Source organism: Neopelma chrysocephalum, unplaced genomic scaffold (genome assembly GCF_003984885.1).
Source record: "Neopelma chrysocephalum unplaced genomic scaffold, ASM398488v2 Primary Assembly neopelma1_22b, whole genome shotgun sequence".
Lineage (NCBI taxonomy): Eukaryota > Metazoa > Chordata > Aves > Passeriformes > Pipridae > Neopelma > Neopelma chrysocephalum.
The window spans coordinates 15,789,841-15,807,085 of record NW_020897690.1 but is presented as its reverse complement, the minus strand read 5'-3'; the positions used below and the strand labels follow the sequence as shown (position 1 = coordinate 15,807,085).

The 17,245-nt window shown below is 40.4% G+C and overlaps 1 protein-coding gene across 11 annotated transcripts in view; it reads left to right on the top strand.

Annotated features, from left to right (window-relative positions):
- The window catches only part of IKZF1 (IKAROS family zinc finger 1), a 108,505-nt gene that overhangs the window by 71,599 nt on the left and 19,661 nt on the right, over positions 1–17,245 (top strand). For 9 of the 11 annotated variants that reach the window (XM_027680676.1, XM_027680697.1, XM_027680667.1 and 6 more), the window contains one exon: positions 15,728–15,787. The exons of 1 other annotated variant lie outside the window; for it this stretch is intronic. In XM_027680676.1, coding sequence (XP_027536477.1) covers positions 15,728–15,787 — 60 coding nt within the window. Of the gene's footprint in view, positions 1–13,628; positions 13,683–15,727; positions 15,788–17,245 lie in introns of all 11 variants that reach the window. One more of the 11 variants, XM_027680760.1, reaches the window with a different exon arrangement.

Genomic DNA, 17,245 nt, shown 5'->3' with positions numbered 1-17,245 from the left:
CTGCCAGCTCAGCAGTGGAGGGGTACATGGGCTCTCGAGACCCTCCCCCACACTTCTTAAGTGCTATTCCTCCTTGCATTCAGGTGTTTTATTCACTTAATTTCTTGTAGTGTTAGTCAGGTAAGGTCTGTAATGGAGAGACAGGGAAACGTTGATGAAGTGGTTTTTTCCAGAAGATTCTTTTACAGTCCTGTACCAAATTTAGGATTGCATAATGAAGCCTTGGGGGGACATATGATCCTCAGAGCAGAAGGTTAGATGGCTAATGTATTGAAATAACCCAATGGAAAATGCAGATATAATATCTTGTATCTCTCATTTGAGATACAGCTTTCCATTAAAAGTGGGAAAAAAGTGGATGCCTAACTCAATAAATTTCTTAGGGATGTTTCAGTAGCTAACTGAGCTAACAAATACCAAAGCATGGTTAAAAGTGCCACTGTAACAGATATAGTGATGGACCACTCTGCTCTTCTGTCCCAGAAAGAGACAGTGTTATTCAGGGAATCTCCTTATGCACATCATAGGGAGCTACAGGTGAGTGCAAAATATAACCCCTCATGAAGGCCAGGATAGTTGAGCACAATGCAGTCCCTGGCCTTCCTGTGTGGAAACTAGCGTTAGCTGTGCAATGGTGGTTTTTTTTCACCCCTCTTTTTTACCCTCGGTGAGACAGAGCACAAATGATTGTATTAGTTTCCTACTTCCTGAGAACACAGTGATCCTCACGTTCTGGGCTGCGGGTTGTGCTTTCATGTTCAGGCATAGGATGGGAGTTCATCAGATAGCCATAGGCAGCTCTAGCAAATAGCACATTTGCATCAGCAGAAGCAAATTTCACCAGACTTGCTGGGAAGGTTTGCTGCAGCATGCCACAGTCGCACTACTAACAGCCATTGCACATTTATTTGATTAAAAAAATGACAACAGAAAACAAAACTTTTAATGTTTCTCTTCTACAGACACTTGAGAAGCACCATATCCTTAAGGTGTAAGTCTGTGGTTCACATCACCTTTGCTGGGACTCCATGCTGCAACTCCTTTACCTAAATTTGAGATAAAGGAATTTGGAGCTGTGGATGAGCCATTCTTCATTTGTCCTGGTGTCAAGGAGAGCTCTTAGAACTGCTCTGAGGCAAGAGACAATCCTAATGTGTAACAGTTTCCAAGAGTCCAAAGGCCTTCAAGTAGAATACTGAGATCACTGGGATTAGAGTGTCTTTTGTGCTCAGAAATGCTCAGCCATTATGACTTTGTTGGACAGGTCAGACTTGAGTTGCTCTCTTCTAAATGAACAAAGCATCATTCATTAGTCCACTATTTTTGTCTCTGGTTGCTAACCAGTTTACCAGGAAAAGGTTGATTTTCTGAAGACCAAGTCTATACACTTACTGCAGCCTCTGACAAACCTGCCTGGCCACGACCTGACTTAACCTGTATAACCTAGAAGCTCAAACTGTATTTCTGGATGTGTTTCTAAGTGGTGGAGTTAGCAGGATTTAATTTCCTTTCCTGACTTCGCTGTACTCCACGGTGCAGCATGGCCCCGGCACAGATACCAAAGTTTACCTTTGCTAATAAGAAGCAGCAACTAATGTAGAGCTGCTGTGCACTTTAATGTGGAAGGTTTTTCATGCTTTCTGTTTGTCTCACTCTTAGTCCAACCGTGGTGTCTGGATGATAGTATGAAATTTAGGTGCATTATGAATCCTGGATTGAACAGTGCTGATGGTCTCTCTCTGGTTTGCAGGAGTTGCAGCTTGGTAGTTCATGGGAAAGAAGGTTTCCTAATGTGTAACGGCACGTTAGGCACATATTTGGGTGTTTCTGTGCTGAGAATCCATCATGTTTGGTAAAAATGCAATGAAGTGTCTTTTCCTTCGGAATATTTGAAAAGTGCTTTAAACATAAGCTGGGCAGATGCTTTAAAAAGGATTCTTCCAAGTTAAAGGCACTTACACTGTCCGGGGCACGCAATTAGGAGCAGAGAGGAAGTTTGACAGAAACTTTGCCTGCTAGACATTTTCAAATATTCCATAAATGCTGAGATAGCAGGAAATGCCAACACTGATAGTCTGCATAGATCATTAACCCTTGTGGGAGGCCAGGTTTTGATCACCCTCTGAATGCCTGACATCAGTTTTCACAGCACAGACCTTGCTCTAGTTGTGTGTAATTGTGTGTCCTCTGTCCATTTTAGCTCTTGCTGTTGGTGTAAGACTGAGAAGGGGATTGAATTAAGCTTGGGGTTTTTCTACTGTCATTTTTTTTCAATTATTTTGTTGTGGTTTTTTTTAATCTCTGAATTTATGTTGTGGCACAGGTTTCCTGGAAAAGGAACTCTGTTGCTCTAAACACTGCACAAACACCAACAGCATTCCCCAAGGAGTTTACAATCTAATTAAGGCTATATATACATAATTGATTAATTAAGCCTTACAAGTCCTAGCCAAGGTAGGTGTGAGGTAGGGCAGAATGTAATCAATTGTGCTGTGCAATCTAAACCATACATAGTATTCTGGAGACCAGAGAGCAAATATATTTTTCTAATAACTGCAGCAAAAAAGTCTGTGTGTTCTTCCAGGGTGCAGTGGGATTGGTTTGGTTAAAAGGACTCAGCTTTGTTTTAAACCTCATGTCTTGAAAAATAAGATTGAAAAATATAAAACAGGTAAATGTAAATAAAGGAAGGATTTGATGATTGTTCATGAGGGAATAAAATAAATACTGTCAGCGGATGATTAGATCATTTGGGTAATCAGGAAATTATAGATTTCCTGACTTCTAATTAGTCTAGATTTTAGTACAGAGAAGCAATTCACTGTATCACTTGGAGTTTTGGAAAAAGGGGAGAAGTGATTTCCAGCTCTGTGCCTTATTTTTACAGGGAGGAGTCCTGGGTTGTGCAAGTGCAATGAGTGAAATTCCAGCCCAGTGCCAGTGTGACAGAGAAGTGAGTGAGGCTAGTCCTGGGAGGCTGAGTAGCTGAGGATAAAGTGGGGAGACAAGCCCAAATGTCAGGGTATCAAATCCATACTCTTGTCCAGGCTTTTCTTTATGCTGAGATGTTTGTGAAGATTTAAAAAAAACACTGTAGCAATTTGGTTTTTGAGTGACGTTTCACATCTCATAACTGAACGTGTATGAGAAGCACTATGCAGCTGAACTGGAGATGACAGAGTTTTCAGTTTTAGGTCATTTCCCACATAAAAGGCACAGACTGAGCCCCTTTCTTGTTTCTTTTCTCAGACTACTGATAACTTATGCCATACTGGCTTCAATGTGTAGGGAAATTAAAAACTGCTTTGGATATTAAGCAGCTTATGCTTTCTTTTTTCTAGAGGTGGTTGCCTTTGGGATTTTTACATCTCTCTTGGAACAGAGTGGTAGCATGGGAAAAGGCCAACTGAGGAAAAAGATCATTTCTTTCCTGCTTCTGCATCATTAGTCTGAGGAAGAAAACTCTACTTTTGACCTTGAGCAATCCTGGATAAGGGAGACCTGGCTGAGGGTTCCAAGCATTTGATATCCAGTATTTTATGGGTGTAACCAAGGTTTATTAGGCTGGACAATAATCCTACCTTTGTATAATTCTGTTGGACACATCACAGCTTGTGGGAAGTATTTTCATAAATACCTAAGTGATACAACTTTTTGGACAACTGCTGCCTGCTCCATAGTCCCTAGTCACCTTCTGTGGGACATATGCCATGAAGGTGACCAGTGCATGGACAGATTTCAGCCTTATGTGTCAGAACACTTGAGAGGCATTTACCTGAATATAAGAATCACTCTGACCAGCAAAATGGCTTTTGGGTTCCCCATTAGAAAAAAAAAAAAAAAAAAGAAAAAAAAGTCTTATCCCTGTTAAAAAAGAATTGAAAAATGTGCAGATAAGGAAGTAAGGGCACATGATGGATTAAGCATCTTTCCCATGGCCACACAGGAAGTCTGTGGCTGAGCTAGGAATTAAACCTAGATTTCCTCAGTCTGCATCCAGTGCCTTATCCCTCTTTGAGGTCATAAAATTCTGTTTGTTATCAAATTCTCTGTAGGCTGAAGCAGAAGGCTACTCTTTGTGAGACCGAGAATTATTAAAGGATAAGTACTATTCATAATTGGTAAGAAACTGAGAATAGGACTGGATTGAGTATTACCCGTTTGTATTGCTATTTAATGTTCTCTTTTTTCCAAGTTTACGTCAGCAAAAAATTCCCCTTGTGGTATTGCTCCTTAACCAAACTACTTGTGCCTTTCCTTATGGCTAGGGTTGCAGTGGAGGCAAATGCTTAGCTGTTTCCAACTGTTCTGGTTTAACAATAAGTAACGTTATGACTGGCTTGATAGAAAATTATCCTATTTCTGCCTCTTTTGCTTGACATTTCTCATCTAAAGTCAAATAGAAAAATTGCATCCATTTGCTGTGGAGAACATCTGTATCTAATGTCTTTCTTACAATACTCATTTGATTTGACAAAACATTATTTCTTGAACTTCTTCATGGCTGGTTTTTATCTTTTGAAATGCTGAACTACATCAAGAGGGGCTTCACTGAAGTGAAAACCAGACCAGAACTAATAAAGCCAGAAGAAGGCAGGTAATGCCCCTCAAACCTGAAATATACACCAGCCCATCTCTGTAACAGGTAGAATATGACAACCTAGACAAAACCTTCATAATGGTCATAGTTCCTCTTACAAACCTGTACTGGGTATTACACAGTTTGGTCACCCTGCCATCCTTAGAAGAATAATACAGTGTATAAACTCTGCCCTTGTAAACTAGAGGTATTGGTGCAGTATCTGTGGGGAAGTGGAAGAGCAGTCAGAGCTGTGGGGTGGGACGTTCAGTGGAGGTCTCCAACAGTCATTCCATCTCAAGGACTGTTGCTGTTCACGAGAGGAAACTGCTAACTCCTTCCTACACATGTAGCGTCATCTCTCCTCTGTCCCACACATCTTAAAATACATTCGTTTTAGCTGAAGAACTAAACACTGATCACATGGCCCAGAAGAAACTTTTTAATTCACAGATAAATGGTAGGGAAAGTATCTGAACCTGGTGATATTCTCAGTGCAAGAGTATTTCAAAGAAAGTGAAGCCTTACTAATGCCCATTTCTTATCACGTCCTAACAGCCTCCTTTGTGGGGGAATAGCCACAAATGGTTTTGAGTGTTCTTCCAACAAGATAGCTTTCATGCAGTGATGAAAAATAAATATACCACAGTACACCTTTGTGTAACACTCCTGTCTTCATCTACATGCAGGATTTCACCACTATCTTCCTGAGAAACTACAAAATTCAGTTAGCCACCAGATAAGATAAAAACTGGAGCTTGACTCAAAAGGGATGCATAACTGTTAGTGTTGTGATATTTATAGAGGGTCACTTCTCAAGTTTGTACTTTCTACCCAGCCCTTTATCAGACAAATTCTTGGTGAAAAGTCCCTGAGAAATGGAAGAGTATAAAAAGCTGGTGTTCCCACTCTGTTCTTGAAGAGATTCATGTTCTGCTTTGTATCTCCTTTGCCTGCAAATGGAGAAGAGAAGATTTTTCATGTGAATCTCAAACACCTCCTGCTCCAGCCAAGTTTCATTCTGAACAAGCGGGACAGAACAGTACATGATCTCAGTGGAAGGACTTCCTAAGCTGTCTGCTTCATCCACTGCCAACCAGGCAGGATTGCCCAGTTAGGCAATCCCTACTCTGCTTTAGCCAATTTCCTTCTGTACTCTTCCATCTCTCTGTTCTCCACAGCTGCCTCCAGCAAAAAAGACCATTGCCTAATTCGCCTTTTCACCCTGAGGCTAAGCATTTGGAAGCCTTTTCTTCGTGTTTGACCTCCCTCTTTTCTTTCAGAGAGTTATTTGAGGAGTCCCTTCTCTTGGTTGATATGAAGATAAGGAATGGGCTGGTGGTTAGTTCAGGTTTGGAGGAGTCCAGCTTCACATAGAGCAGGACAGTTTGGTAACTGTCTTAAAGTAGGCAGGGAAGGGAATTCACATGAAATGAGTGAAAATCAGAGACTAATAGTAATCTGAAAGATTTTGCAGAGGCAAAAAGGCCAAGTCTCTATATTTTTTCTAGTTTTAATTTTTTTTAAAAAGCCACTAAGTATAATTCCTGGTCTGTGCTTCCCTTTCTGTCACTTCTCCATAATTCTTAGCATTTCAGTTGGGCTTCTGTCTCTTGGCTGCTTCCTCTTTTCCTGCTTTCCTATATTTCATTATTTGCCCTTCTTCCTCTTAGAGTACTTTTACAACAGAGGGAGGAGGATGTGGAAATGTTACAATGTGACACACAAACTGCAGTGTCACAACTGCAGCTCTTTGGTTTCAGCTCCAGGAGTGCAAAGAAGCAGGTCAGGGTGGAGAGGCAGGAGTAGGGGGCTGAGTGAAGGAAGGGAGAGATTTAAAAATAGGGAAGAGAAATGACAAAAAAATCAGAAAGTTTCCAGCTCGGTAACTTGAGATAATGGCTTTCCACGTAGTTAGATAATCCCAAACTGAACCATCACTGTGTCCTTGAACACAAAGGAGAGATGCAGGTAGTGCCAGTCTAAGGGTCTCCTACAATAGTACTGCAAGTTTCTGAACTTGCCTGTAGAGATGTGAAAGCTGAGCAAACTCTACACCTGTATTGTGCACAGTTCATAGCATTGTCCCTTCAAAACAACAAACAAATGATGGAACCTCAAAGGAGAAATTATTCTCAGGGCCTAATTCTGGATGTGAAGTAAACCTTTGGAATGTGACCTGGATAAAAATGAGGAGATGCTGTAGCTTTCTTGAGATATCAGGCAGCTGGAAAAAGTCACTCCTGGGAAATTTGCTCCAGCTACCTCCTAGGACACCCATTACTTAGAGATGAATCTCCTCTCCTCTCTTCTCTCTCTTCCTCTCCCACTCCCTCTCCCCCTCCCTCTCCCTCTCTTCTCCCTCTCCTTCTCCTTCTTTCTCTCCACTTTTTTTTTTAATGTCTGAGGTCCCTAGAAGCCTTTCAACTTGATTGATTTAAATTTACATCATAGCAACTGGTGTCAGCATTGCTCCAAACTTCTAGGCCATAACAGATGCTAAGGAGATAAACAACTGTGAGTTGGGAGGAAATGGGTAATATGTCCAGACTGCTGTGTGTTAGTGGAAGGAGTTAGAGGAACAGTAGATAAAGGTTTCCTGTTACACTGGACAAGGGGGAAGCTATGATGTTTCTCAGCTATGGCTGCAATTGGACTGAAGTTCACAGCATTTTTGGGGTTTGCTATTTCTCCACTCCTTCCTCCCTCCCCCTGAGAAGCTCAGCTTGTCTTAAAAATCAGAATATTAATAAAAGTCAAGGAGACAAGCTCCTAGATAATTTAGATACTTCAGAATTGCTCTCCACTGCCATACAGTTGCTTCCAGCCTGTGGGGTGTTGCAGTGGACCAAGGATTTCATAGTTTCCCTCTGCTGAGGATGGGAAAACAATGGCTGAACTGCCTCTGAGATTTTAAATCAGAATACAGCAGTACATGTCCTTTTTGTTATCTGCTTCTCTACTTATCGTCTTACAGGTTGTGTCAAACAGAGTTTGTGAGGAGCTAACAAATGCCTGCCTGCACATGCATGCTAAACAGAGGGTGCTCCTGAGGCGACTGGATGTCCAGGATTCAGATATGGAGCTTGAGACAGTGGTCTGATTTCTCAGTGATCAGCATTTTCTAGGGTGATCTGTTTTCTTATAATCTAATTTCATTAGCTTCTGCAGTTGGAGAGCCTCAAAATATTAGTTGCTTTTGTAGAAATCTGTTACAGATTTATGTTAAAGTAATTGGTAGGCATATTGTAATGAGTGAAAGAGTTTAGAGAAATTTCAGCAGTATTTGAACACTAGTTAGACCATATTAGGTTATTCTCTTCTATACCTCATCCAGAAATAGAGGCTTTGATGAAAGAATTTCTGTGGTCTGAGTTACGTAGGTTTCTCACATTCATAATAATCAGTTTTAGGCTCCTTATGACAATTTATTCGAATGATGCGATTGGAGACCATTCAATTCAACAACTATTATTTTGAAAGCCTTTTCCCTTGAAGCTCTGCCAGCAACATGTTGACTTGGATGCTTTGTTGATCTATCCATGTTAAGAAAACAGTTGCATTTTGATGTAAGATAGCGAGTGATACCTACCATGGTGATTGCGGCTGTCTGAAGATTGTGATCTTGACTGTGTTTCCAGTGAGTTTCAAGTATCAGATTACTCATTCAAGAGAGAGGTAAAGTAATTTTCAAACACCTTTTACACTCACCCGCCTAAGACATTGCTGAGGAACAGTTCAGTTTGAGGATACTGCACCTGAGCAGATTGCCATGTTGGTCTTTCTCCTCTGGAGGCATAATGATACCTGCACCAGAAACTCAACCAAACTTCAGCTTGGAGTTCTCTTCAGCAGCATAGTTCCTTTCTGGTTTTGGAGATACACTTCAGGACAGGAATAAGGACTCCTAAATTCACTAGTTTCAAAACACAGTTGAGGTGTGCTTGCAGAGCAGAGCTAGGAAGTTCAGGTAGGATGCTGTCCCTGATCTAATATCTTTTATACATTGAAAATTCTTTAATCTAAACTCTGTCATATTTTTCTTCACATCCTTTTGAGAAACTGAGGGGTTTTTTTAATAATCTATCCTTATTTTTGAGTCAGCTTTTGCAGAAAGCTAGTGAAATCTGGGGTTTCTCTTAGCATTGTGTTCAAAGACCCAATACAACACTATTCACCTTGCAGTTGTTCAATGCCTCACAGTAGAGGCATCCGATGTCAGGGGTAACTTCTCATAGCACTAGTATGGCTAAGGTTGGATTCTGTTTGGGAAAGGGAAGGCATGCTTGTTTTTCCTGAGGTAAAAACAAGAAAACAGCAAACATGAAAAATAGTCAAAAATTAGGAAAGACAAGAAGTCTCTTAAAAATGTGTACTAAACTGAGTTTGTAGACTTTCAGAATGATCCAGATCTCTGAGTGCTTGAGAGTCTGCCAGCATCGTTTGGGGTTTCTTGCCATTTCAACACAAGAGGACTGATTGCCTGAGGGGGACTCCAGGTCCCTGTAGCAAAGCGTTGTCTGGATATGTGGTGGGAAAGAATAAATTTTACCCTGAAATCATTCTCCTCAGGAGCTACCAGGTATATCCACATTCAGAGAATTTCTTTGAGACTTATGTCGAGCAATTTATGCCTCTTCCTCAGAAGCTGTAGATTAGGATTTCCTTTCCCTGGACTATTGAGCACACTGTAATCAAGTGAACAGCATTTTATATTGCAAAACCTTGGATAATATTTATACAACACAAAAAGATCTTCAATAGCATCGAGAAAAATAACTGGGCACTCAGGGTTAACAGACCTAAAACAGGCTCTGTACCTCAGCATCGTCTTCTTTGCACAGTCCTGAGGGAGAACATCTACTTTATCACTCATAAAGTGATGACTATATTTGACTTGCTCTAAAATAAACTCTAAAATACTCAGTATCCCTGGGGTTTTTTTCCCCTGTGTCTGATGAGGGGGACACAGCAGACTCTGCTCAGCAATTTGTTGTCAGAGTAATCAAGATAATAAAATTTTCATAGTGTATTCCCTCTCAAGTGCTGAAATGGCTATGTTCTTCTCCATTTCAACCTCTCAACTCTTCTCAAAAGAGAAGACTGACAATGTACAACCTTGGCACGGCATCCAAAGGCACCTTCCCAAACCTAAACACAGCTGCTTTGTCTAATTTTAGATCTACTGACCCTTTAACGGCTGAGGAACTATGGACATTTGTGAAAATGTTGCCCAAGGCATCTTCATGGTACCTAAATGGTCCCTGGAAAAGTCCTTGTGGCTGTTTCACTGATAGCAAAGGCACAGCACGTTAGTTGTTAACATGGATGGACTTGCAAGGGCCTGTTCCTGAGCCACTCCAGGGATGAAATTAAAGACACGCAAGCAGCTCACTGAACTGGCACATGAAAAGAGTAAAGTTTGCATGGAAGGGCTAACTTTGCGTTCAGGGCAGGGCAAATGTAGGTGCTCTGAAGCAATAGACAAAACAGTTCATCTTCTTGCCTTTCCCCGAACTACACAACCAAGGGCACTTCACTGATCCCAAGTGGTAGTTTTCTTGTGCAGGGTAACAACTGTTGCCTTCAGCTGGTACAGGCCTGACCAATACCATCTTTGTGTGTTCAGATTTCACAGGCTTTTTCTCTTGGTCAGGCAAGCTCGAAATTCCCCCTCTAACGACAGTTCACATAATTTATTTGTAATGATCACCTTAAGTGTGTTGCTGTTTTTTAATCGAGTTTCTGTATTTTTTTAAGCCCTTTGCACTTTTTAGGGATTCCCACAGTAATGCCCAGGTGAGGACAATTTCCAGCCATGACAGCATGGCTTCATGGAATAGCCTGACTGTCTCTCCCATCTGTGAAGAGCTTCTTTGGTCTGCCTGTTGAATCTCAACATAGTCATTCCTCTTCTCCAAAACACTATTCTTTGCAGGTGCACGCTTCCCCCCACGTCCTTGCAGCTGCCACATGCAACTGCCTTTAGATAGAACTTTGTTGCATTAGTTGAGGACGGGTTAACACCCATGAATTTCAGTAAAGCATGCTTTGTGGAAGGATTAGAGAAGGGAGATGCCTTAAAATTTTAGAATATCATATATCTGAGGCTCTGTTGTTCTTGGGTAACTGTTGCTGTGTGGGAAAGAGCACGTCACCATGTTTGTGCCTGTAGTGTTGCTGGAGAATGCAGTCTCAGCACGTAAAGCAAGAGTATTCACACAGATATACCTATGTGAGCTGAGAATGTTTTCATATATGGTAGTGTTTTTACCTCAGTGTTGTCCATTGTTAATTAAGGTTACTTTGCTTTTTAAAAATTTCATGCTGAAGGCCCTTTTGCTACTTCCTCATCCTTTAATGCCCATGTTAAAAAAATCTGATAGAAGCAGAATAGACAAAGACTTTAAGGATGAGAATTGTTGTTCTTACCATCATTTGTCAGCAAATTTTTCTCTCCAGTGTGAAAATCTTCCCAGCTTACTTCTCAAAGCAGAAAAGTGTCAATAAAGCCTGTTACCAGCAAGCCTGCAGCAGTTCCCTTAGCTTCTCCATCATGCAGCCAGTAAAAGATATAGAGAACTTCCAGTAGAGGAACCCTGGGTTACACATACATGTGGAACTTGAAAAACAGGTTTAACATGGCATTTCTTGATAATGCTCTTTCTCTTGCCTTTAAAACTTAGTTTTACTTGTAGTTCAGATGTTGAACATCAAGCAGCCAGGTAGTTATCAGTCCTTGGGAAAAACAACTTGAATCCACTACAAAATGTACCAGCAAGTAGCACATCAAAGACAAGAAATATGAACTAGATCAGCCCCTTGTCTTGGTTACAGATTGTTTCCTGCTGAAACACAAATTTAGAAAGATATATAAAAGGCACCTAGCTTCAAGTATATAAGTATATTTGAGGGCATTACTTGAATCTGCCTTTGAATCTGTCTTTCTGGGCACTTTAGAGGATTCCTGCAGGTAACTAATGGGAGGCTACTGGGAGTCTGCACAGTGAAGCAGAAGTCACTTTTTGTACCTAGCTGTTGGTTCTTTTGTTCACTTGTTTCCATTCTGAACAGTTTGATCTCATTTCAGCCCCTGGAAAAAACGTTTTGATGTGCTTTGCAATGCAGTGAAGCACAATTCCCTGCTCCTTACTGCTGAGGACGAGCTGTGCATGCCGACGGGCGCTGGTGCTGGCACACTGGGTGGACACCTCCCCACAGCCAGCAGCAGGGAGGAATAGCAGTCGTGGGTGATGGCATGGGTGGAGCTCCTCACACCAGTTGTCCCATGGGAGATAGCTTATCTGTGCACGCCTGTGTTTCTGGAATAATATACATTTGATTGAAAGCCAAAATTAGAGTAGGGAAGAAATTGGCTGCCAAGACCTGATTGGCACTTGGAGTCAAAGGAAGCAGCATGGACCCTGCAGGGAGGATCTCCTTATCCGTCAGCACCAGTCTGCTCTACCTGCAGGTGTGTCCCAGCAGTTCCTGCTACTACTCTTCTTCCTGTTATTTTTGTTACCCTTTAAAAAGTCTTTATCTTTCAGCATTTTACACAGAGAGGCACCACAAATGCTTGATTAATAGGGCAATGCATTGCTATTTGTAGAAAGGAGAGAGCAAAAAAGTAATTTTAAGAGTACCTCAGTATCTGCTTTTTCTCAAACCAGTTAGTTTGATCAGTCCCATCTACATTCTGTTGTGTCTTTTGAATTATACTGAAAAATGCTGAAGCCACTGCATAACTAATTATGGTGCCTCTGCCCAGACCTTTTGTTGTCCTTTTTCACATCCACATGATTCTTCATGTCCCTTCAGAAGCTCAGAAGGGAAAGATACTATTAATGGAAACATAATTTAAGTTAAAGAATTGGGTTTGTTGTTGTCAAGTCTGGCTGGTGAATAATGACTCCTTAAATATTCTGTGGACAAACAGCTTGCATTTCTGGGAGTGGCATCTTCTACCTGCAGCGCTCTTGTGTGTTGAAAACAGAGCTGATACCACAGTAAATGACCACAATGTAAAAAGGAAGGGGCAAGGTTTGAATTGCAGGTCCATAGCCAAGTGCTAGACTTTAGGTACACTGTAACAAACCCAAATAGCTGTTAATGTCTTATATCAGAAATAACAAGTGGAATTGCTGGCAATATTCTGTTTTCTGAGTTTTGTACCTATGTAAACAAGAAGAGATCCTCTCTGCGTTTGTTGACACATGTTAGTATGCTGAGGTGATTTATTTTGGCCTGATAAGCTTTTTCTCATCTTATTCTGCCTTTTTAGCAACATTTTCTATCATTTGTTAGAAAGATGGTGCTAAAAGTTTTTTCTTACTATAACAGTGATAATGTACTGTCCATATCAGTCAGGCATGATTGCTGCTTGAATAGTTAAAGTGCCTTCATGAGAACTCTTGTTGGACTTTAAAGCTACCATTTAAACAAACATCAACTAGCATCAACAAAATACTTCTACCTTGTCAAGTGGGCCATTCAAACAAAACATTACATGCACCCAAACTATTTGCAGCAGCTTGAGGAGAGATCTTTCTCTGCTGTTGGCTACAAAGTACAAGCAAGACATTGCATGGAGCCAAAATCGGATTATTTGGGTTATTTTAAAAGGAAGGCAAAAGGATAATTCTTAAAGGCAGGTATATATGCCACAAGATGCAGTTAAGTACCTACTAGGATGAAGGATCAAACCCTATTACAAACCAAAGGGAGTAAGGGAACTCTCTATTGTTTAAATGCCACAGAAACTTCGGTGTGATTTCTCTTTCTCTGTTACTCTCTAAATTTCTTTGATAGCCAGGTCTTATGCTTTTTGCTCTTTAAAAATCCCACAGAAGAAGAATATAAATTGGGAGGTGAATGCCCTCTTCCAAATGGAATTTTGACCCAGGTACTTAGACCTATGCTGGTGCAAAAGTCTCACAAAACTGAAAGGATTTCACATGTGGGAGGGAGTCCCACAGCTAGAAGAGAAGGTAAATTGGCAACAGATTGAGAACAAGTTACTAATTCTTCACATGCCTCTTTTTTCCAGCTGCCTATTTCTCTGTCCTTCGAAAGCCACCCTCTACGTCCAGTTTTCCAGGAGGTCTGTTTGGTTTCTTCTTTCTCCTTACTATTGACTCTTTCACTCATTGCAAAACACCTCCCTTCCCTCTCCACATTGCTCTGCTCTTTCCAGGGAAGTGTGACTCTGTCTCCTCTCATATCATCCTGCCTTCCTGATTGTTCTAGCCTGAGTCTGGTGCGAAGCCAGCTACGCTGCTCTTCAGTGATAAATTATACCATCTCCCCCTCCCCCTTTGACATATCACTTTTTTTTTCTAAGACTTGAATAAAACAACTTTAGCCATAGAATGTAGAACAATCTTTTTAACGTAAATTTCAAATGCTCTTCAGAACATCCTGAGTGAAGTTTCCAGTAAACATCATAGAGCATAAGAGTACCCTGCTTTTGGGTACTTCTCCACAATCTGGGTAGGTGAAAAGGCAGTGGGGGAGAGCTGACAGTTCAGCGACACCAAAGCACTCCACACTCCTTGCACAGAAAAGTGGGTTTGTATTAAACTCCCCTGAATTGCAATAATGTGTACAAAGGGAGTAAAATCCAGAGCCTTTTAAGGTCACCTCCAACTAAATTGAAGTAAATTAATTAATAAGTAATTTCTTAATGGTGTTAGAAGAGCCAGTGAGAAATTATTATCATGATTTATTATAGAACTAAGTAATGTCTTCGTGTGTGTATATAGATGCAGATGTGCAAGGAAATAATTTCTACAAAGACTGTGTTGAGTAACTGTTTGAGAAACCTGTGCAGATGCTGAGTATGTTCTTGATCAGTGCATCTGAAAAATATAATTCACGGGTATTTATTACATCTTTGTACCTCCCTGTGGCAAGGGAGGGACAGGAATCTCTCTCACAAAACAAGTAGAAAACACTGTTGATTTTTATTTCCAGTATAAGTCCCCAGGAAAAAAAAAAAAGAAAAAGAAAGTATACTCTTCCTTCCCATTTCTTATTCAGATTTAATAAAAGTCCTTATTATTTTTATCGAAATGATTTCTCTCTCCTATTGTGTCTCCTGCATCGGTGGGGCTCACTTCACTAGTTTTCATATAGCAGACATGTTTGCAAGAAGTGTTAAGTTTGAACAAGGAGATATTTTGTTTGTTAATTAGACCTGTAAGATTTCTGTGAGGACCCAGGGTGTGTCCGATGGCCTCACTGGCAAAGTGAACTCTGCACCTGAACCGAGCTCCTGCCATGAGCTGCACTGCCAAATGGATGTGCTTGTAAGGCATCCTGGATATCCGGCCTGGTCTGCGTGGGGACATTCATTGAGCAGTATGGCTTCAGCAGTCCAGGGACACAGCTGCAGAGAGCTTTAGTGAAGATTGACTGGATCAATATCCCTATCATTGCTTATACCAAGTAATGAACTCCATCGTTACCTGCATCAGTGTGCCCAATGGCATGTTAATTTGTACGTAGCTACTCATAATATGCAGGGTAAAGTATATTTGTACAACTACTTTTTTTGTAGATACATTGTGAGGACAAACCTTAGAAATACAAACAAAAAATATGCCAATATACACAGAAGTATATATATGTAAAATTGCACTCCCTCTTCTTCCATTGCATAAGACCAGCAGGCGTGAGAAGAAAATAATTCAGTTTCACTTTTTATAATGATAGAGACTAGAAACAAGAATGTATAAGAAAGAGCATATTGGCAAAACATAAATTCTGAGGAAGCTGCACTGTGGGGACCTGCATTGACCCTTTTGAGACACGTTAGCAAAAGTTTCTCTTGACTTCAGCAGGAATTAATATGCTACCCAGGGGAATACCCAAGAGACATGCATTTAGAAAACATGATAAAACTTGTTGGCTGCTTGGGAAGAAAAGGGCATTTTCACAAATGGAATTGTTCTAGACAAGTCAGGATTCCCCCTGCCAGCTGTCCTGCTGCTGTTCCTCCTTCATCCTAAACTACTTGTGTTGCTTCTGTGATGGTAGTTCTGTTTTTCTCCTAGGTATTTATCTGATAGCAATAATGCCATCTTCTTTTATATTTACTGCTAGCAGTACCACAAACCAGCCTCTTGTTTGCCTTCTTTATTGCAGCTGCATACGGGGCGGAAGGCTTTAGGGACTTTCATGCAATAATTCCCAAATCTTTTTCCAGTAAGTATACTACAAACTCAGCTCACTACAGAGCATTTCCATCTAGTTCCTATTTTTATGACTTTTGTTTGTGTCATTTCACTTCTGAATAATGTATTGCATGTACTACCAAAGAGCTTAAGTAGTCTGATCTTTTGGCTTTGTTCACATGTATTTTGTTTTAACTTAATAGAAAATCTGCTTCAAAAGCCACCTTCTCCAAACCCTGGCAGGCAAGGAGCTTATAATTGTTTTGCATAAATATGTGTATTTATTAGTTGTTATTATTATATTATATTATATTATATTATTTATTTATTATTATTAAAAGGGAAAAATTGGTGTGTAAATTATGGAAAATCTTGTAATATGCTCAAGCCAAATAATTCTATTGCTTCTGTTTGCCATGGTGAAAACAGCAATATGGGGTTGTAGTCCACTAAATTTGCAGAATCACTTCTCTTTAGCCAGTTATGCCATCTTTGTAAATCATTGTTTGGTCATTGATTTTTTTTTCCATGTGGCTAAATTATTCCACTTTTTAGGACATATATTTTGAGGGAAAACTGCTTATTATGGTATGCGCTTATTCTGTCTTGCGTACGATTTCTATTAAAAATGCAATGTCTGAAAAATCATTAAAATGCCTAGATTGGTAGACTTTTTAAAAGGTATCCATTCAAGCAGTATTCAGAAATGTGAACACCTTTAGGCTTCTGTTTACCAGTAAGATTTTGAGTTAGATACTCTTGTAAGTCACATCCATGCAGTCCTCCTGGGACACGCGGGAGGTTGCAGGGTGTATCAGAGAAGAGTTTGTCAAACCTGTCCCTTTCAAAGGAATATCAGGGTCTTTAAAGCCCTGAGGTAACTATTGCCCATAGCTTATTATTATTACACCACCACTTTTGAATGAGGCTACCATGAAACTGCCATTCCACAGAAGGAAAAGACCTGAACTTTATTGGATAAAACAGACCAGCTTTGGTGTGGGGTGGGGCGAAGGAAGAGGTTTTTTATGGTATGGAAAGTAAGACTTTGGCCAATGAAATGGCCTTTTTCAGCCTAATGAAGAAGTATTTTTTCACCAAAATCACTAGATCAGAAAAAACGAGAAATAACAGCAAAGATTGCTTTTTTTCTACACAAAGCATCATACAGTCCTGTGGAGAGAAGAGCAATGAATATTGCCATGAACTAGTCTGAATCTTGACCCTTTTCCTTAATGTTAAAGTTTGCTGTGTTCATAGCCTCTGTGTTACCACATGTGAGGCTATGACAAATTCACACCGGAATTTTTCTGGCTGAAAGCAACTGTCACCCGTGGGATTATAACACAAAGGATTTATCCAATAAAGTCATAACAGTTCCCCCGCCCACCTTTGTTGATTTGACTGGTTATTAATAGTAGCACATGGCTGTGGAAATCCTCTCCTATTACTCATCAATCCTAATCCTTCTGTCCTAAACCAAATTGTC